The sequence below is a fragment of the Dermochelys coriacea genome, chromosome 1, assembly GCF_009764565.3.
Source record: "Dermochelys coriacea isolate rDerCor1 chromosome 1, rDerCor1.pri.v4, whole genome shotgun sequence".
Lineage (NCBI taxonomy): Eukaryota > Metazoa > Chordata > Testudines > Dermochelyidae > Dermochelys > Dermochelys coriacea.
This window is the reverse complement of record NC_050068.2, coordinates 286060726-286084054: the sequence shown is the minus strand read 5'-3', so window position 1 is coordinate 286084054 and position 23329 is coordinate 286060726. Positions and strand designations below refer to the sequence as shown.

Genomic DNA, 23329 nt, shown 5'->3' with positions numbered 1-23329 from the left:
GGACACAGACACTTCCTTTGGTTTACAGTGGGGCCCCACCACTACCAGTTTGTGGTTCTCCCATTCGGCCTGGCAACAGCACCAAGAGTGTTTACCAAGTGCATGTCAATAGTAGCGGCTTACCTCATGCGCCGGGGTATCCAGATCTACCCGTACCTCGACAACTGGCTTGTCAAGGGCAGCTCCAGGTCTCAAGTCCAAAGGGATGTTATGGTGCTTCAGGCTACGCGCCACTCTCTGGGCCTACTGGTAAATGACAAAAAGTTGACGTTTGTGCCAGTGCAGAGGATAGAGTTAATCGGAGCAGTCCTCGACTTGACCTGTGCCAGGGCATTCCTGCTGCTGGAAAGGTTCCACATAACGGCGAACCTCATCAAAGAAGTCTCCGCATTCCCTCTGACTACAGCCAGGGTCTGTCTGCATCTCGTGGGTCACATGGCAGCGTGCCCTTACATGTGGTCCACCATTCCAGGCTCTGGATGCAGCCCCTGCAGCAATGGCTGGCAATGGTCTATTCCCAGTCCCGAGACCCCCCCGGAGAAGATCGTTACCATTTCCCAGGTGATATTTATCTCGCTGTGATGGTGGACCGCCCGCAGGACAGTCCTGGAGGGGGTTCTGTTTGACAACCCTCAACACTCAATTAAGTTGGTGTCGGCCGCCTTGGACCTTTGCTGGGGGGCACATACCGGCGTCCTCTGGACTCAGGGGATGTGATCCCTGGATGAAGTGCGGTTGCACATAAATGTCAGAGTTCCGAGCAGTCCATCTGGTGTGCGGAGTCTTCTTGCCCCACCTGTCGGGCAAGGTGGTACGAGTCCTGACAGACAACACAGCCTCAATCTTCTGCATAAACAGGCAAGGGGGAGCACGCTCATCGGCTCTCTGTCAGGAGGCACTCTGTCTATGGGACTTCTGCATCAGCCACGAGATCCACTTGGAAGCTTGTCACCTTCCTGGCATCAGGAATACGCTGGCGGACCAGTTCAGCAGGGACTTCTTCTCCTACCACGAGTGGTCACTCCATCCAGAGGTAGCCTGCATGATCCCCCAAAGATGGGGAACTCTCCAAGTGGACCTGTTTGCTGCCAGACAGAACAGGAAATGCCACCAGATTTGTTCTTGGCAAGGTCTGAGCAAGGGCTCCCTCTCTGATGTCTTCCTCCTGTCGTGGACAAGAAGCCTGATGTACACATTCCCTCTGATTCCACTCATCAACAGAGCCCTGGCAAAGATCAAGCGAGACAAGGCACAGGTCATCATGATTCCCCTGCAATGTGGCCTCTCCAGCACTAGTTCAGGATGCTCGTGAGCCTGTCAGCGCCCCCTTCCTGGTCCCTGCCCAACTGACTGGAACTACTGTCACAGCACCACGGTCGACTCCTACACCCCAACCTATCGGGTCTCTCCACCTGTCTGTGTGGCTGAACCTGGAGGAGTGGACCTGTTCTGAAGGAGTCCAATAGGACCTCCTGGAAAGTAGGAAGCCCTCAACTAGACTGACTTATCTGGCCAAGTGGACGAGGTTTTCCTGCTGGGTCCGAACGGTGCATCTCTCCCTTACATTCCTCCATACAGGCTGTCCTGGACTACTTGCTCCATTTGAGGAACCAGGGCCTGGCGCACACTTCCATTCAAGTGCATCTCGCAGTCATCTCTGCTTTTCACCCTCTGATCCAAGGACAGACAGTGTTTTCTCATGACATGACAGTCAGATTCCTGAAGGGTCTTGGGAGACTCTTCCCGCAGGTACAGGCCCCTGTCCCGCAAGTGGGATCTTAACTTGGTCCTCTCTAGGCTCACTGGCCCACCCTTTGAGCTGCTGGGTTCCTGCTCTTTCCCACCTCTCGTAGAAGGTCGCGTTCCTGGTGGCAGTGACATTGGCAAGATGAGTCTCTGAAATTAAAGCCTTGACTTCAGAACCTCCATACACAGTCTTCTACAAAGATAAGGTTCAGTTGTGGCCCCACCCAGCCTTCTGGCCAAAGATGGTCTCCACCTTCTATATGAACCAGGACATCTTCCTCCCAGTGTTCTGTCCCAAACCACACAAGACCAGTGAGGAGAGGCATCTTCACACCCTGGATGTTCAGAGTGCCTTGGCTTTCTACTTAGAACATACTAAGCCTTTCCGTAAATCGACTCAACTCTTCATCACTACAGCAGATAGGATGAAAGGTCACTCGGTGTCTTTGCAAAGGATTTCCAATTGGATCACCTCGTGCATTAGGACCTGTTAGGACCTGGTGGGGGTTCCACTGCCACCAATTGTCAGAGCCCACTCGTTGAAAGCGCAGGCGTCTTTGGTAGCCTTCCTGGCACACATTGCTATCCAGGACATTTGTAGAGCCACAACGTGGTCCTCTGTTCACACGTTTACCGCTCATTATGCCATCACTCAGCAAGCCAGAGATGATGCTGGGTTCGGCAGAGCTGTGTTGTAATCTACATGTCTGTTAACTCCTCTCTGCATGGGTATTGCTTGGGAGTCACCTAATATGGAATGGACATGAGGAAGCACTCAAAGAAAAGACAGTTACCTTTTCCGTAACTGGTGTTCTTCAAGATGTGTTGCTCGTGTCCATTCCGCAACCCGCCCTCCTTCCCCACTGTCAGAGTTCCCAGCAAGAAGGAACTGATGCGGGGGTGGGGAAGCCGGGGGTATTCCTTATACCACGCCATGTGGGCACCACCCCAGAGAGTGCCAGAGTCGGTCCCCTATGGATACTGCTGAGGGAAAAACTTCTGGCACTGGTGCATGTGGCAAGCACACACCTGATATGAAATGGACATGAGCAACACATCTTGAAGAACACCAGTAACAGAAAAGGTAACTGTCTTCGCATAACGCAGAATTTGGGGTCAGCCAGTGAAATTAAGAGGCAGCAAGTTTAAAACAAACAAAAGCAAGTTCTTCTTCACACAGTGCACAGTCAACCTGCAGAATTTGTTGCTAGGGGATGTTGTGAAGGCCAAAACTAACTGAATTAGAAAACGAATTAGAAAAAGTCATGGAGACTAGATCCACTAGTGGCTATTAGCCAAGATGCTCAAGAATGCAACCCCATGCTCTGGGTATCCCTAGTCTCTGACTGCCAGAACCTGGGAGTGGATGACGGGATGAATCACTCAATAATTTTCTTGTTCTGTTCATTCACTCTGAAACACCTGGCATTGGCCACTGTCAGAAAACAGAATACTGGGCTAGATGGACCATTGGTCTGATCCAGTATGGCCGTTCTTATGTTCTTATGATGGTTTGTTGAGGTAGAAATGTTCTGTTTAGTATGATTTTTGGAATGACTTTTATTATTCATGAGTTGGAATACTATGAATAGGTTATGCAGTGGCAGTAAAACCTTTATACCTCGTCATATGAGCGTGTATTTGGTTTAAGCCACATATTTTCCAGAAAAACTCCAGAAAGTCCTCAAAAAAAAAAAAACAAAAACAAAAAAAAAACCCAAAAACCCTTTACAAAAAATAGAGCCAATAAAATATTGTCTTGTTTGTGATCTCCCAGGCTGCCAAGATACCAGGTCTTCGAAGGAGAGGAAAATTATAGCTAACTCATTTGAGAAGCCTAAATAATGTATTTCTAAAAAGTTGTAATAGATCATCTTAATATTATTTTAATGTCTATCTCACACACAATAAGGGCTAAAAATAAATGACAAATTATTTTAGAAAGGGGGAATTCCCAGTGCTTCAATGCTATTAAACATCCATTTCTACCATTGATAGTTTGCCAAATATCAAACCATAAGTTTGTAGTTTTATAGGATTGCCCTTTATTGTAGACCAGTATAATTACACAGGGAAATTCCACATAAGAAGGAAAAGCAGCTGTGTAAAGCTGCTCAGAAGTTTAGAATGTTACAAGTAGTCTCATTAGAGAGGGATTATTGGACAGACTGTTGCTGATGTGGTAAAATGTGCATGATATATTGTATGGTGGTGGTGTTTATCACATGGATATTGCAACCATAATTGAGATATAAATATGTTTTTATGTAGTTTAAGTAGACATTACTCAATACTTAAGGTATTTGAAACTCTGAAGCATAGCTAGTTTGTCATTCCGCTGGCTTCTTTAAAATAAGTCATCCTAAACCACTGAGTGGTGAGATGACCAAGCAAAAATGTGCTGGGCTCTCCAGTGACTGATGACTGGCCATGACCTGCTGTAGAATCTTTAGCTGAGAGGGAGCCACGGAAGAACTGACTGAAAGGGGTGGCAGAATAAGCCTCTTAAAGGTCTGTGGAGGAGGCAGGGAGATGTGTACAGAGCCTCAGAGTGGAGTAAGTTTTTGTTTGGCAAAAGACTTCTGAGAGTCCCTGAGCTACCTGTGGTGAGCCCTGCACTCATGAGGTAAAGGGTTTTGGACTTCTGTTGGATTTTATTTTTTTGTTGTAGTCTTGTTTATGCTTCAAGTGCAGGCGTTTTTTTTTTTGGTTTAGGGTAGGGTTAAACTATGGTTCTAAGAAGAGAAGACACAGAGGCAGCTGCTGCACTTGATCTATAATAGAGAAGCTACTCCTGTGCTATCCCTGAGAAGTCTTAAACTGTTCTTTGTCAGTTAAGTCTCTCTTTATCAATAGCATAGTGTTGGCCATCTATGTCAACCAATAAGAAAGTCCTGAAAAGCAAAGCATCATTATAGAAAGCATCAAAACTTCCTGCTATTTGTCAGATCCACTGTGTACCGGGAAAACTGAGTTGCACGTTAGATTGGCCCAGTCAAACTGCCATCTGTCTTGCCTCATGAAGGCTAAAGGAAATCTGCCCATCTCTTACTGTGAGATTTGCTTATTGGTGATAGGATAATTGAGAACACCACCAAGTAAATATTTGCTATAGAGATTGGCACCCAGTGGCAGTAATACAAGATCCTGGCCTTTCAAACAAGGTCTTTTCCAGGTCGCCATCGTTTCGAGGTTTTGCAAAACATGGGCAATGTTCCTCTTTTTGATACTTGGGCAGGGATGACTGGAGCTAAGAATTCTTCACTCTATTTTTGAGTTTGTCGAAAACGGATGTGGTAGAATTTTATAATGGAGCTTCCTTCTGGTTCTTTTCAGCCCTGGATGTTCTGCAGAGGAATTTCCTCAGGACTTCTAAGTGCTTCCCTCCTAGGTTCCTTAAAGTGTCTGCCTCATTAATAATCATTAACACAACTGATAAAACTAGACCTGAGGTCTGTAAGGAAAGAAAATCTAAACTGTTTTCATTATTTGTAGTAAAGCATGAATTTTTGAATTGGGAGAAAATGCAGGGAAACTTTAATTTATAGAAAAAACAAGCAAAATAACAATAAAATGGACATGCTATGACCTATAGAAAAAGGTTTGAGTAGAGCCACTGATAATGTTAATGAAATATTTTATATCTTCAAATGAAAATCTGTATCAGAAAAGAATAGTCAGTCACCCTGCCAAATGCCAACTGGATGATTTTTTTTCTGAAAAATATATTTGCTAAGGTAATTAAGTTCCCAGAAAGATAATTTAGGTCAATCAGTTGCAGCTCTGGAATTGGTATTAAATTGATTTGAGCTGTAGAAAGACAGGCATGTTAAATGACGTCTCAACTTAAATTTTCAAACATTTGTAGGAAAATAGGGGAAGCATTTTGTGTAATGTACAGTACAGCCTTCAAGAGGGCTTACTGCTTGTTTCTCACAGGAGTGCACTTACAACACTTGATACTGAGAGGAGATAAATGTAGTAACTATATGCCCATCTCATTTAAATAATATAGCTTGCAAGATATTAGCTAAAGTGGAACTTTAGGGATTTGAGATAATCTTGCTGGAAATAACACATTAATCTGTTCGTAGTAATAATAAAAAAAATTCAAACAATGAAAGATTACTTGCCAGTACCAAGCTCTCAAAATATATTGCCTCTTCACATTGCCACTGTAAGAGTCATTAGAATAGTTCTGGGATAATAAAACCTAGCAAAAGTAATGTAAATGCTGTCCTACAGTTCAGATGTTCCAACATGGTTATAAAAGGTACTATCCCATAACCACCTTTAGTTCCTCCCTGACTTTTCTAAACTAGTTGTACAAATCTGAAGAAGTAGGGAAGGAAAGGGGGTCAGTGTGGTTGTGCAAAGTAAATATGTTCAGAGAATTCCATATTCAAGTAATTTTTTTCCCAACCTGAAATTACCTATGCAGATGTACACTACAAGAGATGAGCAAGTGGCAACATTCCTCAGAAATACTACTTGAAAAGTGGTTAGCTGATTAAACACTGGAGGACTACTTCACTGAAATGAGCATTCCGTTTGGCTCCAGTTATGAAATAGTAATATTGAGTAAAAGTGAATTGAGCAGCAATTGGCAATCTGACAAATATCTATGATAAATACATTTTCAGAGAGAAATCTTGGAAGTGGTTGCTGTTCTGGCAGAATGAGTGTCATATGTCTCTAGTGCTGATTTAAATGTAAAACTTAAATTGTTTAAATAATCTCGGGACAAAAATTGCTTCACCTTAGATTTTTTTGCCAAAAACCTCGAACTAGGATGATTTCCAGAGGGTTTGATGCTTTTGCATAATACTCTTTGATGCCAAGGATTTGGTGCTCTGCATAACATACCTCAGAATTGCTGTGCTGCTTTGTGTATTAAACAAAGAAACATCCCAAACAAACTAACTGGAAGACATGATTACATCCCGATAAAATTCAGAAACCACTTAGGGAATCTCCATTTTTCTGCATTAGTGTTCTAATTCCTGACAGAGGCAAGGCAAACACATATGTGGTAGTTGTGTTGTCTTTAAGAACTTGGACCGCTTTTCCTGTGGTTTGTGGGAAGAGAGCTCTGCAGCGGCAACCTTATACCCAAAATGGCCTCTCTTAGCTTCCAAAACTGCCCTAAATAGCGGATGGGCCTCTTCTCCGGTCCTCCTCCTATAAACTGGGGATGGCTAGTATCCCTGTGAGGAAGATACTATTAAATCAACTTGTACCTTATAGTCCCAGGGTGTTGGATGGGCATAAATTTAGGATGAGGTCACCCAGTACTAATCTTTTCAAAGGGAGTCACGGAGGTACATGAGACTGTTAAATAAGAATAAATAAATAGTAGTAAAAAGTAATCTGTCTCCAGCTGAAATCTTCTTGCTGTCAAGGCTGCTACTTAGAACTCCAGAAAAAGTCAGAAGGAAGGAATGCAGCTGATGCCCTTGAATCCCAGTGTGATTATTGTAAACATTATCTGTTAACTAGAAGATGAATTTATTTTGGATGCCCTGAAATAGAACAATTAACTTAGAATTTTAATCACATTCCTTGAGGGGAATTTTCTTTGAAGGACAAATCATCTAGTTAGTTAAAAAAAAACAAAAAACAAAAAAACCCAACCCCCCCCCCCCCCAAAAAAAAAACCCCAACAACACTACAATACTGGTTGTAGAAGTGGTTGGCTACTAGTGCCAGAGGTGGTGAAAACTGAGTGTTGATCCCACTCCAAATGGAATGGTTAGGAATGGTCAGAACTGACTTCAGAGAACTACGTATGATCCTATTTTACTGAGAGGTAGAAATAGTTACCTTCAAACCTGAGAGCTCTGAATCAATTGTGATTTCATTGACACCTGCTTTTCATTGCAGCGTGTAGCTACACATACCCTACATGCCACTGCAAGAGGTGTGCAGTGTAGATGTGGCCTTTGTCCACTGACAGTTTCTCAGGAGAGGATCCTGGAAAAGTTATCTTTTTTTAGACCTCAGACTGTAAACTTGCCCTCTCCTACAATTCCTAGGGCCCAGTGGGTTCCCATAATCTGCATGAAGAAAGAAAATGGGATAATTGGTCTCCAAAGACATGGAGAGAAAAATGGAATATGAATGGATTGCTGCAGAGTTCTTTGGTGAAATCAGAATTACTGCTCTCCAGAGAATGAAGCATTTGCTGGAATCAGAGGAGCAGAACATCACATCCTTCGCTTGTTCTGCTGACTCTTAACATGATGAACAGTTTTGAGGCTGCCTTTGTTTGTTTGCTCTGAGAGTTGTACAAAATTGGGCTCCTGACTGTTGCTGAAAGTACTGCTGCTTATACCTAAATGAAAACATTTATTTTCTACATGTAGATTGGGAAAAAGTAACACAGAACTCGTGTGTGTTTTTCTCTAGTTGTCTAAGTTATTGTAGTAAAAAAAAATCACTTGTTTTTTCTGTAATACAGCAAAAGAATATTTTTGGACTATATGGGATTCCACAGTAATGTAAAGAAATGTGGAACACAACTGCTGGATACTTGCTGAAACATGGGCAAGGAGGTGAAGGGGAAAGGACATTTCCTATATTTATTATGGTATTACTCTAAACCAAAACAATAGTTTGGCAGGACATTTGAAAAAGGTAAATGTAAACGTAGAAGGTAACGGTGACTCTTGCTGAGTTCTTGCCATTACCCTTACAGTGAGAATGGTGGGGCTTAGCCTATACAATTGACTATCTGCTCTGAGAATTTTAAATGTTTTCTAGTTCGGCTTGACGGTCTCTTAATCATTAGTTGATTTAAGAGTAAGGATGGTCTTGCGGTTAAAGCACTCACTCAGGAGATCTGATTTAGATTCCTGGCTCTACTACAGACTTGCTGTGTGACATCAGGCAAGTCACTTAGGTTACAGCGTTTGGAAGGTGTAATTCCCAGCTCAGGGAGACATACGCAGGAGCAGATTTACCATGAAACAAACTGTGCGATGGCACGGAGCCCCCAAAATGCAGGACAAATCTCATCTGACAACCTGCCTGAGTCACGGCCGGCGGCGCAGCAGGGCGCAGGCAGGCTGCCTCCATGCCGTGGCCAGTGGCTCCACGCCGCTCCTGGAAGGGGCCGGCTGCTGGCATTCTCTGCGTGCGCCTGGCTGGGGAGAGGCAACTCCGCACACTGCCCCCACCCTTGGCAGTGCACGGAGGCCTGCTGCCTCCCTCCCTCCAAGGGTCGCGCAGAGATTTGCCAGCAGCAGGGCTAAGGTGGCTCCTTGCCCGCTCTGCCTCCCTCCCTCTGTGCCGTTCCCGGAAGCAACCGGCATATCCCTGCGGCCTTTGGGTGGGGTCATCTCTATACGTTGACCCTACCCTGAGCACCAACTCTGCAGCTCCAGGCCGCTCCCAAACTTCCTCCCAGAGCCCGACCGCCCCCATACCCATACCCCTACTCCCTCCCAGACCCGCACCCCAACCCTCTGCCCCAATCAAGGTACCTTGCTTCATTTTCATTTACTTCCCATTACTTATAATATAGGAAGAGGATGAAGGAAAAAAGAATAAAAAATGGGCGGGAGATATAATGTTCTTTTTCTTGTCTGGGGTGGGGTGCCAAAAATGAAGCTCCACACAGGGCCCACTAACTCTAAATCCACCACTGGACATACAGTCACAATGTGACATTGGTCTGAGCTGGGGTTGCAAAGCAGTACTTTAATATAAGTAATGAATTATATGTAATTGTATAGCCTCACGCTTTAGATTTTTAGGTCGTAATCTTTGTATGGTTAGTGTAGTGTTCAGTTTTTTTGCTTCCTTTTTTAAAAAAGTTGTGTTTCTAGAACATGAACAGCTCAGTCTAGAAAACCAGAATCCAAGCGGTCTTTGGATAGCATAGTCTGGTGGGTTGATTTTGGACCTCTGAATCAAGAACTCCTGTGTTTGTAATCTTGGATCTACCGCTGAATCACTGTGACCTGGGCCAAGTCATTTAATCATTCTGCCTCAATTTTCCAGAAAAGGGGTGTTGAGGATTGTTTGATGTTTGTACAATGCTTGGAAGTGTAAAATGCTTTGTTTCACTATTAAAAGTAAAAAATCAATAAGATGCTGTCAGGAAGGCTATTCTTTAATTGAAATATGTTAAGAATATTGCTTACCGACTGTATTGTCGACTGCCATCATGCCTGTATGTATATGGGGGAAAATACCTGGCACAAAAGATGTTTGATTAACCATTTCCATACTATTCCCTGAAGGATATTCAGTGAAAAGTTTTCTAGTTAGAAAAATCCTCTTTTATTGAATTAAGAATCAATATTTTTCATTATATCAGTCATCTTGCAATGATGGGTTGCTACAGAAACTACCCAAGAGATTGGCTTAAGTTAAAAAATCTGATCATAATTGTTCACGTACAGTTGTATACTCTGTTCTACAAAACTGTCTCTGCACCTTCCCCCATGCCGCATTTGTGCCTGGATTGTCCTTCCTGATCTTTCTTGCCATTCAGTTTCCTTTTCCTCAGAGCATCCCTCTTTCTTTGGTTTTGCTGTGATGACCCACTCTCATGCCTCTTTTATAAAGTGAAATATTCTTTTAGTGTGTGTGGAGGGTGCGGGGGTGGGGGGAGGAGGAGGAGGATAAACCTGTGCGGGCCTTGTGGAAAGCAGCAACTTCAGAACCTTATTTTATGTAAACCTTCCTCTCTCTCTCTCTCTCTCTCTCTCTCTTTTCCCCCCCCCCCATGTCATATCTAAACAAAGCCTGATTCCCTGAACTCTTACTCTTGTTTGTAATCTTTGCTAAAGGAGTAGGTCCCATTAACTTCGGTGGTTTTACTCACTTGAATAAGGACTACTCTTGCAAGTAGATTTTGCAGGTTTGAGTCTTTCATTTTTGATTTCCCCTTCCCTCAAACAATTGTTATAATCTACTCTTTTAGTCACCAATCCTAATGTTAAAATGGAGCCATCATAATTATAAATGTACTGTGTTCAAAGAGCTAAATCTTGGTCCCATTGAACATAGTGAGGGGTTTTTCTGTTGATTTCTTTGATCAGTATTTGACCCAAAGCAGCAAGCCATTAGTTTGCATATATGATCTTTGAATACAGGCTTGTTATGGAGTGATAGGGTGAGGATGGAGGGGCAGTTTGGCTTATAGAACCTTTTGTAAACATTTGAAAGCACAGTAAGTGTTTCTGTCAATTTGCTGGATTCTCCAGGCTTTATATCAAGACCTGTTAAGCCATGTAAAACAATTAGAATTCATAAATGTTTTGTACACAATTACCTGTCCTCTTGTTTGCGTAAGTGTTTTTTTTTCTTGAACTAGGACAGAACCAGCAGGATCAGTAAGACCATAAAATCACATTGGGCTTAAGAGTATCCATTGTAGACATCCTCAGCTTGGTCTTGACCTATGGTCTTGATGAACTGTGCATGTAACTACTTAGACTTATTTATCACTAACTGTTTTTTGGCCAGTGATGATAGTATTCAATTGATTTAAAAAAGGAGCTTGTTGTTTAATTAAACCATTAGGCTTAGAAGGCATACTGAAGCTATATTATTATTAAATGTGAAAAGTTGTTATACTTCAGTGTCTTTCTTGCTCTTCAGAAGAAAGGCATAAATTCTCATTTCCAATTTAAAAAGCAGTTTTAACATTTTAACAGGTAATGTGGACAGAGTTGCCTTGCCAGAATTTTCATCTTCTCATCTGTTGTGCTATCCTGGAATCTGAAAAGCAGCAAATAATGGACAAGCATTATGGTTTTAATGAAATACTAAAGGTATCTGCTGAGGTTCTTAATTTTAAGTGTAAATTAACCCTTTGAATGGATTCTTTTCTGGTTCTACACTGAAAAAGACATAGATGTACAGTGTGTCTCCTGAGTGGTTATAGTTACTTCATTCCAGAACTCTTTAAGGGGCAAGGCAACCCAACAAATGTAATTATGGATCAGTAATTTTTCACCTATATTAAGAGGTTAAACCTCTAGTGTTGGGTTAATAAGTGTCAATAATACTTTCACTCTAGTAGATAGAATATTAGCACTTACTCTTTTTAAACTGTCTAGGAAGTTGCATAAATCTAAATCATTGTTACTTTCTCTTCTATACACTTTTATTTATTATTACCTCTTCAGCTCTGGGAATTATAGTTGCCTGATGTGATATGCTATTGTATATTACATTAGAGTAAGGAACACTGATATAGACTCATTTTAAAAATCCTATAAAATGCTGATCAATTGCTGTGAGAGATTGAACACATTCAGCTCCTGTTTATCAATGCATGTGCAGTGTTTTGAGCATTTTGCAAGTTTGACCCCTTAATGTCCATTGTGGCACTTACAATAGAGGAGAATATGATTATTTTAATACAACAGCATATTTTTTCTAGTCTACTATTTTCCATTCTTATTTTTTGTGAATATATTTTTAGCATATAAATGAACTGTCTATGAAAATTGATGTGGAAGATATACTCTGTAAAGCGGAAGCAATTTCTATCCAGATGATGAATTGCAAGGTAAAGTTATTTTAAAGTATATCTATGAGTATTTGAGACAGTAAAAAAATCATAGTTGTCTATATTCATATACATGTATAGCTTTTGAAATAGTCCCTTTTGAAATAATTCAGTTTTTGGAAGTGATGGAAATATGCTGTCAGCCTTTGATTAGATATTTACAAAAGCCTCATACACCTGTCTAGGCAAGAGTTGTACATTCAGTATCAAAAGTGTATTACTGTGTGAAAAAAGCTGGAGTTTTGCTCTTAGATAGGTTATTTTTACTTTGTTCAGGTTAGATTAGCTGGTATACAGGTGAGTTGATTTTTGATGTGTGGGGAGGGATGAGAGAGGAGTCTGAGTTACCCTGCTGCCTACTGGACTAAAAGCACATAGACTTAGTTTTGTTGTGTGCTGAAAAGTTGAGTATTGATAGATTGGTAGAAAAAGTTTTAGGCAGTGTTATGAAATTTATAATGGTTTGATTTGACTTATACTTTGGGTTCAGAGCAAAGATGAATAGCATTGTTAATCAGATAATAATTACATTAATATAGTTTAGACTGTGGCATAAAGGTTTCCCTATCACCTTTAAAGATCCTTTCAGGGAGCAAAGATAGCAGCTGGTAATTTTCTGGAAAATAATCAACCCTTATGCAAAATTAATATTTAATCATATTTTCACTGCAGATTAGACTTTTATTCTTATAAGTTATTTCAAGAAGTTATTAAGCATAATATGCTTGCTAATATGTTTCAATTAACTCTTCAATTTAATTTGTTTAATAGAATAAAATACAATGATAAATGTTTCCTCCTCATAGGAATTGCCTCAAGCAGTTTGTGAGATCCTGGGGATGGAGAACAGTGCTGTAACAACACCAGATTCAGACACTGGAGAAGATGAAAGTGTTACTATGATGAGTCGTTCTGCATCAACATCTCAAAATATCTCAATGCCTGTAACTTCTGCCAACGGAACAAAAGATAACGCACAACATATGGCTGTGACACGTAGTGCCCATAGATTGACACCTACATAATTACACTTGGTTAAATTCTTGAAGAGACACTTTACTGCAGCTCTTTTTTCAAGCACTTGAGAGGTGGATGTTTAAAATTTGGTGTTTGATTTAAGCTTTAAGGTTTTGGAAAGAAATTCTGTACTGTAATGCTCTTGCATTAAAGCTTTACAACATGAGCTGACCTAATTATTTTTGTAGTTACTTCTACTGAAATAGCCTTTTGTTTTCAATAACATTCCTTACTATTTTTGTAGCAAAGTGCATTTCTTTTTTGGTGATGAACTGGAAATGGCTAATAGTTACAGGGTGGGTGATTTGGAAATGATGCATCTGCTGAGTTTTGACTTTTATTATTCTAAGCTTTGGTGATTTTTTGGTTTGATCAGATTCAAAATGGGCGAACTGAAGCTCCTGTACAGCATTTCCATGCTGAAAAGATGCTGATTTCCAGAAGAGGAACATTTTGTAAATGAACAGAGGTTTTTCCTTCTCAAATGTTTACAAAAATTTGTTGCTGTTTGAATGGAGATTTGAAATGGACGTTTTGACTTATGACGTTTTAATGTCCAGATTCTGAATTTTGTGTAACCCAGGAATGGATAAACAATATATTTTTTACATTTAACATCTCTTCACTTACATATATATATTATCTACATAAGCAATTATTTGTGAATACTAAAAGGATAGGCATATTTTCAATATTTGAATAAACTTCACTGTTCATTAGTCAGTTTGACCGAATTAATATACAACAATTTCACAATAATACACAACCTGGGGTCTTTTTGAATACTATTTTCTAAATAATAACTGTTTCTTGTGGGCATGATCAGTCCTACACCTGGTGTAATTTTACAATTAATTTCTTGCAAAGTTTATCTTTACCAATAATGTTTGTTAAATTTGCTAGTAGTATATTAACTGATCAGTAAACTCCTACTTAAACTGTTTCTATGTCCGACTCCTTAGGGCATTTAAAAGCAGGTACAAAACTATTGGAAAATAGTAATCACAATGATCTTAATAAAACATTCTTTTGTATATGAAAAACGCAGTGTGAGTTTATACCATGCCATGCTGTATGATCTTCTTAAGTCTTGTGGTATTTAACAAAACTGATTCAATATATTCATTGTTATTTTGCAACTATTGTACATATTATAAAATAAACCTCAAAACCAATTTAGTGTTTTTTAATTAAATCATATTTAGAGAAAAAACTTAATTGTCTGGTTGTTGATATGAGAAAACAGGAAGAAGATGGGACATAACTAATGGCAGTTTCCAAGTCACTTAAATTTTGTTTTGAATGGGTAATGAAGGGCAATGGAAAAATCTGATTTCTCCAGAGTAGAATATATTGTTCATCTCAAGGCCATTGTTGATAGTGAGTTGTCAGAGGAGGTATTTCCCCCTCCTACTTTGGAGCAACTTACTATTACAAATGATGCTGGAACTGTCCAAAGCAAATACTTAAATTGACACAAAAAGGCTTCAGTAGGTAAAGCAAATCATTGCAATGACTGGAGACCTGGTTCAACTTCTCACACCTGTTGTGAGCAAACATGGCAAAGAGTTAGTTGAATCAGTACAGATTTTGTTTTTAATATCATCAGTGTGTTATCTCTCATCAGTTAATAACTAAAAAACTCATTCAGCAAAAGTCAAGGATTCAGAACTCAGCATCTCCACAGTCTTTAATTTCCTGTTTTACAGGAAATTGCTTGGAAGCATCATGATACCTTTGTTCCCTTTTGGGTAATTCTTTTTACATAAGACAAAATCTAATGCTTTATTTGTTCTAGTATATTATATGAGTTAAAAGTATAAAATTAACAGAGTTCTGCTTTAGTGTGTTCTAGAGCAAAATACCTTGTTTCACTGAGAACCTTGCACAATATATTTCTAGAATATTTGCATGAATAACCCTGTGAAAGTAATGTTATATAGGTAATATGGCTAAACCATACACAAGCTCTGAAGTTTTAGTAGGAAGACTGTCATGGCAAGTTTTGCTCAGTTCTTTGTCACGATCTCATGTATTCTATATTATGAGACCCCTCCCACCCCCCAAAAAAGTCCCCAAAGTGTAATCTGCAGGGTTATTGTGGCTTTTTTCTTTCATGAAAAAGCACAATGGAACAGGTTCCCATCCCTCCCAAATGCACAAAGATTTTTTTAAAGGCATATTGTGTGGTTCATCTTGTATGTGTATGCATTTCTCAAATCTAAAGAGGCATGCATTTTCCAAATTATAATGGTTGCCTTTCTGTTCATTAAAATGTAAGAATACAGTCCCTCGGTCTGATAATGCAGTAGGCCTACCAATCTTCATCCTGTCCTTAGATACCAGCATCTTTTACCAACTTATTTGCATTTGTAATACCTATCCTTATTACAGAATTTAAACCAAAACAATCTGTGTGTGTTAAAACGTGTTCCATTGATGCTGAGCTGGCTGGAAGGAATGTAGAGGTGTTCAGAATTGTATAAAATTCTGAATTCAACATATCCTGGCTTCTATGAACAATGTCAACAATTTGATATATAATGAATTGTTGAAAAACCACCTTTGCAAATCTATATTTGGGATACAAATCTGGATCTTCGACGTTAAATGGTAGAAAAGGAAGGAACTCATGTTTGTTTCATGAGCTAGCATTAAGCTTATTCTTCCTCATGCTTGGATCTTCATATGGGCACATGCTGTGACAGTTATTTTTTTAATTCAGTCCTGCTGGCTCAGAATCTTATATTTGAAGTATCTGTGTGTGGTTCCAGTGTTTTGTTAATTAAATCAAGCCATATTGAAACTGCAAAAACAATATCTTCAGCCTGTAATTTGTCAAGCCCTATGAATTGCGAAAAGCCACCTTCAAATTGCTTTTGTAAATTGAGTCTCTCCACAGAGTTCTGTCCTTTTTGTGTAAAACAAATCCTATGTTTAGATCAGACTGTCCTGAGTTCCATGGATATTTCAATACATTTATGGAAAATACAAAGAAAGACAATCTTTGAGAGTTCCACTAAATGCCATTGGAAAGCTGGGATATCAGTCCTCCTTTTTCAGACACCGCTGACGAAGCTAGTGGTTGCAGAAGAAATGTTGAACTTCTGCAGTGTTTCTTAGAACTGTGCTACCTGTTACTCCTTTCTCAACAAGATTTGAATAGTATGATGAACATAAGTATATTAGAAGTTTAGGAAGAATATATTCAGGTTGAATTGTTTCAATCATTTCTTTAAATTGCTTATTTTTATTACACAGAAGATGTTATTAAAAGAAGGTTACAAGTTTCTTCGGTTAAACTCTGCCTTTCACTTGCTGTAATGACCGTATTGACTGATAGATCTTTGCCACTTTTGGGGTGTTGAAGATTAAAAGGGTCAGCACTTGAACTGGTGCTAAAGAGTTGCTGGAAGGCTTGGAGTGAGTTGGGTATGTTTTGATGACAATGATGGCTCCATTGCAAGATCACTCATTAGTAGACTCTTCTTCTGTAGACTGTTCAGTGATGCAGCTGAAGGGGCAAAACCTACCACTGATTTTTATGGATACATTACTCTAATCTGAGACCACAATCAGCCTTAATCATTTGGTAGTATGATCTTGGATTTATTTTAAGTGTAAACTTGACCCTGAATTTTTGAGTTTTATAATGCTTGGTTTGGGGATAATTACAACATCCCTGTATTTTTTTTAAACTGTTAAAGTACTAACACTCTCAACCTTAATTCCCTTTATTACATCAGTTATAAAAGTATATATAGTTTTGCTTATCTGATTGTCCACAATAGGTGATTTTGCTCTTACAGGCCTGCTCATACAAAAAATTACACTAGTTTTAAAGATGCCTTCTCTTGGGTTTTTGTTTGCTTTTTGTTTTGGGCAAGAGGAGAGCTATGGGGAAAAGGAGAAACCTCAGCGGTTCCTTGAAAGTTTAAACGTACTCAAGTGTTTGATTTATAGTAGCTTTTAATGTTGCCAGAAAGAAAGGATGAATTAGTGAGAGAAAGAGCGTTACTTATCTGTACCCATCTGAAATTTTAAATCTAGTTCAATTCAACTGAAATAAATGTGTAGATGGTTTGTGTGTCAAACATGGTTTTTAAACAATTGTGTGTGCACCATTGGGGGGCTAGTGAATGCATCTTAAACACTCTTCAATGGAAGAGAATATATATTGGTTTGGCATAAATGATACCTCTGAACAGTATAGGTGCTACATGTGTGCTATAAGAGTTGTGGTTGCTTTAAGGACTATAATCTCAAATTCCTTGATTTCTATTTTATTTAGCAACTTTTTTGCATTAAACTGTAAATTAGAGTGAAGTTGAGCATTGAAAGAATGTTAATAGATCCCATCTTGTTACTGATTTTGTCCACTTGGAGAATTTTTTAAAAAATTTTAAATGGTATATTTCCGAAGGACAAATTAGTGACTTAATGTTGCATTGTTGATTATTCTGCTCTAATTGTATTTGTATAGTGATTGCTTTTTACATTCCTAGGACTTGTCTATGTGGTGCTTTAGTCCGCACCAAAGGGGTGTAAATTAGAGTGTCATGCACCAACTGGCCAATATGGACTCTACTGGTGAGCACTAGAAGTTCTCTAGTAATTTCCCATTTCATAACTTGCATCCCGGCTTGGAAGTACATTTTATTCTAAGTGCTATGGTATTCGCTGCTACAGATGTTAACAGGAGCTTTGGGACAACCAGATTTTAAAATGCTGCAGTTTCACTGGCTGCTCATGGCTGTTCAATGTGATGCAAGTGAATCCTTATCTAGTTAGAGATTGACATTGCCCATCAGAGAAATATTACTTCCCAGAAAGAAAGTTTGTCTCCCGCCCCCACTCCCACAAACACACATACCTGCTCCTTTTCAGCCTGCTTTTTAAATTCCACTTTTTAAAGCAGAGTGCTGTTTGTTACAGTCTCGTATTGCAGGCATTCTCAACCTTTTTCTTTGACACTCCCCCTTCTCCCCCACGCGCGCAACATGCTATAAAAACTCCATGGCTCACTTGTGCCACAACAACTTTTTTTCTGCATATCTAGCAGATTAAAAGCCCGGGCCGGTGTTAGGTGGTAGCAAGCAGGGCAATTGGTCAGGGCCCCACGCTACAGGGGGCCCCATGAAGTTAAGTTGCTCTGGCTTCAGTCTCAGGTGGCAGGGCTCGGGCTTCAGCTTTCTGTCCTGGGCCCCAAGGAGTCTAATGCTGACCCTGCTCTCTGGTTTATTTTGGCAGACCCCCTGAAACCTGCTTGCCGCCCCTTGTTAAGAACTGCTCTCATATTTTATCTGATGGTTTGTTTGCCTGGGGATAGTGACTGGAATAGCTATTTCAGAATAAACTATTCTGCAATAGCTATTCCAGAATAACTCCCCTCGTGGACACAATTCCAGAACAAAAGTAATTTTATACTGGAGTACTACTTCTGCTTAGAAGGGCGCACATTATTTCTGAATGCGTTTTATTAAAAATAGCATTCCCAGGGGGAGCTATCCTTGAATAGTTGTAGCAGAATGACTTATTCCACAATAGTTATTCTAGTCAATTTCCCCAAGTAGACAAGTAGAGCCCTGCGTGGATACAAAAATAGGGATCCACATACAATCCGAATCTGCCAGAATCAACCCACGATGCGATTCACTAGCCATCTTTTACCTGTATCCATATCCGCAGCAGCAAGCCATCTCACAAGGGCTAGCGACGAGGGGGGGGGTGTCTTGGAGGGAAGAGGCAGTGCAAGGATGGGGACTGGAAGTAAGGGGCAGTGTGGGGGCACGGTCTCGAGAAGAAGGGCGGCGCGGGGAGGGGGGCTGAGGGGTGTCACATTGTATGCTGCTGCTGGGGGCTCGCAAGCGATGGCACATGACAGCAGTACTGTCATGTATCACAGTGGGGCAGATGGGTGAGGCGCTGGAGCCCTGCCCACTCCAATCTCTGTGGCCAGGCCCACAACTGGGAGCGTGGCCAGTGCTGCCGGGCTGGATATGCTGGCGCTGCCTGAGGAGGCCCAAGCTGCTGGACAGGAAGCGGGACAGTGAGCGAGTGCTGGACAGCCCCATCTCCAGCCTGCTGCCCAGTGCCAGCCACTGGCTGCTGGCCACTGTCCCCGAGTGCACTGTGCACCTTGGGTTGCCTGAGCTGGATGCCGCGGGCCAGGTGCCACCGGTGGGTAGAGCCCTGCATGGTTGTATCTGCATCCAAACCATTATCTACAAAAATGGTAAGATATCCACGGATTTGTAGGGCTCTATAGACAAGCCGTAACAGTGAATTTCCCCAGAGGTGGTCCTCTGCGGTTGATGGAGAATGGGATGGTCACATGGCTCTGGGTGCTAATATACATTAAAATAACCAGAATACATTAAATGTTAATAACATTATTGTCTCATGTAAAAAATTGCTGTATTTGCCACATTGGTGTTGCGTGATCATGGATGGGAGGGAAGATTCTCTATGCAGTTAAAAATAGGATGGAATTGGGCTATACAACCATGGGGGAGGGAGATGATCCAGAAGATCATCTTTATTTTAAAATGGACAATCCTGCTTGGCCCTTAAAAGACAAATTTTTAAGAGGAGACTGAAGCTCTGTCCAATGCACCTGCATTAGGATAAATTATTGCTGTGATTGCACATGCAAATTGAGTGATAGCATGCACAAATGTCCAGCAGAGTATTTCAATAGACATTTACATGTGGAACCATTGCACTTGAGTGTGCAAACATTTGTTCCTTCAATGAAGACATCAGGAATATTTACTTGGGTTGAAGAAAGAAAAGGAATTATGACTCAGAATATGTTTTGTATTCTTGAATTTAGTAATAATGTGATAGTGCCCTAAGATGTGCTGTATTATGGAGGCACTGGTCCCAACTCCAGACTTAAGTTTGAATTCCATTTTGCAATTAAAGCAGGGATTTAACCTCTTTGTTTGGTATGAAAAATACAGTGTATGCTTCCAAAAATCATACCACTTAATCTGTGGAACAGACTGAATTTTCTGAGAATTTACAAGAAATTTTGTTATAGTTTGAGTTTTAATTAAAATTGGGTCTTTTAAGAAATTTAGCACTTGTCAGTCTGTTTTCTTTTTCATCAGCGATCTTCACAGTGGAAAAAAACACTTTCCAAACTGTCCATATAGTTAATTGACCTTCTCTGCAGAGACTACATGTGAAGAAACCAATTTATAATTAAACTAAATTAACAAATGTATCTAATTACTAATATTGTTTAGGTTAAACAGCTTTCGGTCAACAGCTAAGGTAACTCTTAGGCTGTGTTTTCATTAGTTAATAAGACACCTTTCTTTCCTAACCTGAGGTAAAATCCTAGCAAAAACAAAGCAGTTCATAGTTTTCACAGTCGTTAGCAAGTTGAGTTAGACTAATTTTTTCCTCAACTTTCCTCCACTACTAACTTCTGTAAAAACTACAAACTGCCATCTTCACGGGATTTTAACTTGAGTTAAGAATGTACCTTTTTTCTCAAGACCAAGCTGAAATGAGGTTCCCTGAGACATCAAAAGTAACTCCATCATTACCTTTCCACTACAGGTAATTTGCATGCAAGAGTTCTGTTGGTGTAATGATCTCAGTGGTTTGAGGGAGATGTCAGACATTCTCATTGATTCATTACTTGGCCCAACTGTCGCTGTTTTTTTTTTTTTATAGATTCCATGTCTGCATGCATCAGCGCTTAAAGGCAGTAGTGCCTTGGCTCCACTGCACACTGAAGCAGTACTGCTGGGGAAACCGAGGCAGAAGTGCAGGAGCACCCCTCACCACGAGGCTCTCCTTGCTCCCACTTTACACATCTCCAGTCTCAGTAATGCACCCCTCTAAGCCAGTATGTCAATTTCAGATTAAAGGTCAAACTCACCAATATGCTTCATCTGTTCTGTGGTGACCTGGCAATGCAGAGCAGTTGTAAATGCATTTTGATGGGCTGGCTGTGTTCTGGGTACATTGCTGTGGTGTATCAGTGAAATGTGCCCTTGAATGTTAAAATAAAATAAAGATTTAAGGTTGATACTACATGTCTTCAAATCAATAGAAATATCACATGGTAGCATTCTTTGAGTTTCCATGGAAATTCCAGAAAAAAAACCTTAAGTTAAAATGGAATTAAGGTTGAAAGTATGTATCAATAAATTAAGGGTAAAAATAAATTACAGAGATGTTGCCATTATCTCAAAACCAACCATTATAAATCCAGGAAATTCAGAGGTAAGGGAAATCCAAAATCTTTTAGGATAACCTTAAGTGTAAGAGAGAGACAATTAAGGCACCCAAACAATTTCGCTGTGCCCTATAATGATGCTAAAATCAGGAAAAATCTCTCTCAAAATCTGGGACCACAAACACTAAAATGCCCGTTTATCATAATTATATGATTATTTCATGGTGGTTGTTTCTTACACTCCGTTTTAACTGCATCTTAATTAGTTTTTGGTCTGTGAATTTGTATTGAGTATTTACTCAGGTGTTCTACTTTTTTGCCTGTAGTACTATGAACTGAAGGTAAGTAGTTCAGAGTTTAATGAACTCTGAATGACTTCTGTAGCATAAACACTGGTACTCCCAGAGAAATATGTACACTGTAATAAAGTAGTGAGATATGAAATAAACATTTATTCCAGTAAATATTTGTCCCGCAGGGTAGCCTTAATATGGCAGAGTCAAACTGTTAAAATGGAACACACCAAAGACCCGTTTATGAAATGAATTGCAGCGGTAGGATTGTTAAAACAGTTGAGTAATCTGATTCATTGATCATCCATGAACGCTCTATAGTTTGTACTGTCATAGTGCATCTTCATTCACTTTGTCTTCATCAGTCATGCAAAAGAGAATTAAAAGAATGAAAAAGAGAGAATACCTTTACTACACACTTGTTACCAAACTCAGCTGTGATAGATGGGCAATGCTACTGTCTGGGTAACAGGGTCATCTTAGTTTTGTGTGATGTCCTAGCTGGAAAACTAGAATCTAATAGCAGAGGCAGCTCTGCTCTGTCATTCCAAGAAAAGAAAAACCTGCACAGCAGTGCTTGTTGTAGTCACTGGAGCGTTTCAGATAGCGACAGGCAATCTTGCTCACATAAGTCAGGAAATTTGTCAAGATGCCTCAGATCTATCAGTGTGGTATATCAGGGTCTGGAGAAGATGACACACACTTCTTTCCCTGAACAATAATGAATAAACATGAAGGAATATCTTTTATGTAATCCAGATGCAAGGCCATGGAATAAGTAAACTGTATGTGTGTGCGCATGCAACACGACAAGGAGGCCAGTAGCACCTTAAAGCCTAACAGAGTTATTTGGGCATAAGCTTTTGTGAGTAAAAAAACCCACTTCTTCAGATGCATTTAAAGTCTACCAGACTCCTCTTGTCTGTCAAGAAATCACTTATCAATAGTTGTGGTTGTGAAATCCTAATTTCTTTATTGTTTTGTCATTATGGTCCCCACTTCCCTATTGTTTATCCATATGGTCTCTGTCTGGTTCTTTAATTGTTTGTCTGTTACATAATTAATTTTGCTATGTGTAAATTAATTAAGGTGGTGGGATAGGATTGGTTAGAGAATTTTGTTACACTGTTAGGATTAGTTATTAAAATTTTAGTATAATGATTGGTCTGTCTTATTGGGAGTGGTGAGCATTGTATGTGTAGTGTGTGCATTCTGTTTTGGTTATTGTTAATAAATAGAGGTTATGTACTATATTACTGAGTAAGGCACTTTCACTGGTAAAAGACCCCATAAACCCACAAAAGATTAAGCCCTGAGTCCACAGGGAAAGGGTGTTTGCCTGGAGCCCACAGAGGATTAGAGCCCGGAGCCCACGGAGGGGTAAAGTTAGGTGTTTTTGCCTGGAGCCCTAGGAACTGGGAAAGGGTGGGGGTGCCTAAATTAAGAGGGTTACACCTTGAGCCCTAGGAACTGGATAAAGGTAGGTGCCCTTAAGTGGGTGAATAACAGAGAATTTTGTGCTGGTAACACGTTCACAAGCTCCTCAAA

At 40.1% G+C, this 23329-nt stretch overlaps 1 protein-coding gene across 7 annotated transcripts in view; it reads left to right on the top strand.

Moving 5' to 3' along the window:
- Positions 1 to 14466, top strand: part of TBC1D15 (TBC1 domain family member 15) — a 77958-nt gene extending 63492 nt beyond the window's left edge. For 4 of the 7 annotated variants that reach the window (XM_043493291.1, XM_038402243.2, XM_038402223.2 and 1 more), the window contains 3 exons: positions 11415 to 11531; positions 12188 to 12274; positions 13081 to 13457. In XM_043493291.1, the coding sequence (XP_043349226.1) occupies positions 11415 to 11531; positions 12188 to 12274; positions 13081 to 13299 (423 nt within the window). In that variant the 3' untranslated portion in view covers positions 13300 to 13457. The other 3 variants (XM_038402233.2, XM_038402252.2, XM_043493309.1) reach the window with 2 other exon arrangements.
- Positions 14467 to 23329: the final 8863 nt, after the last annotated feature.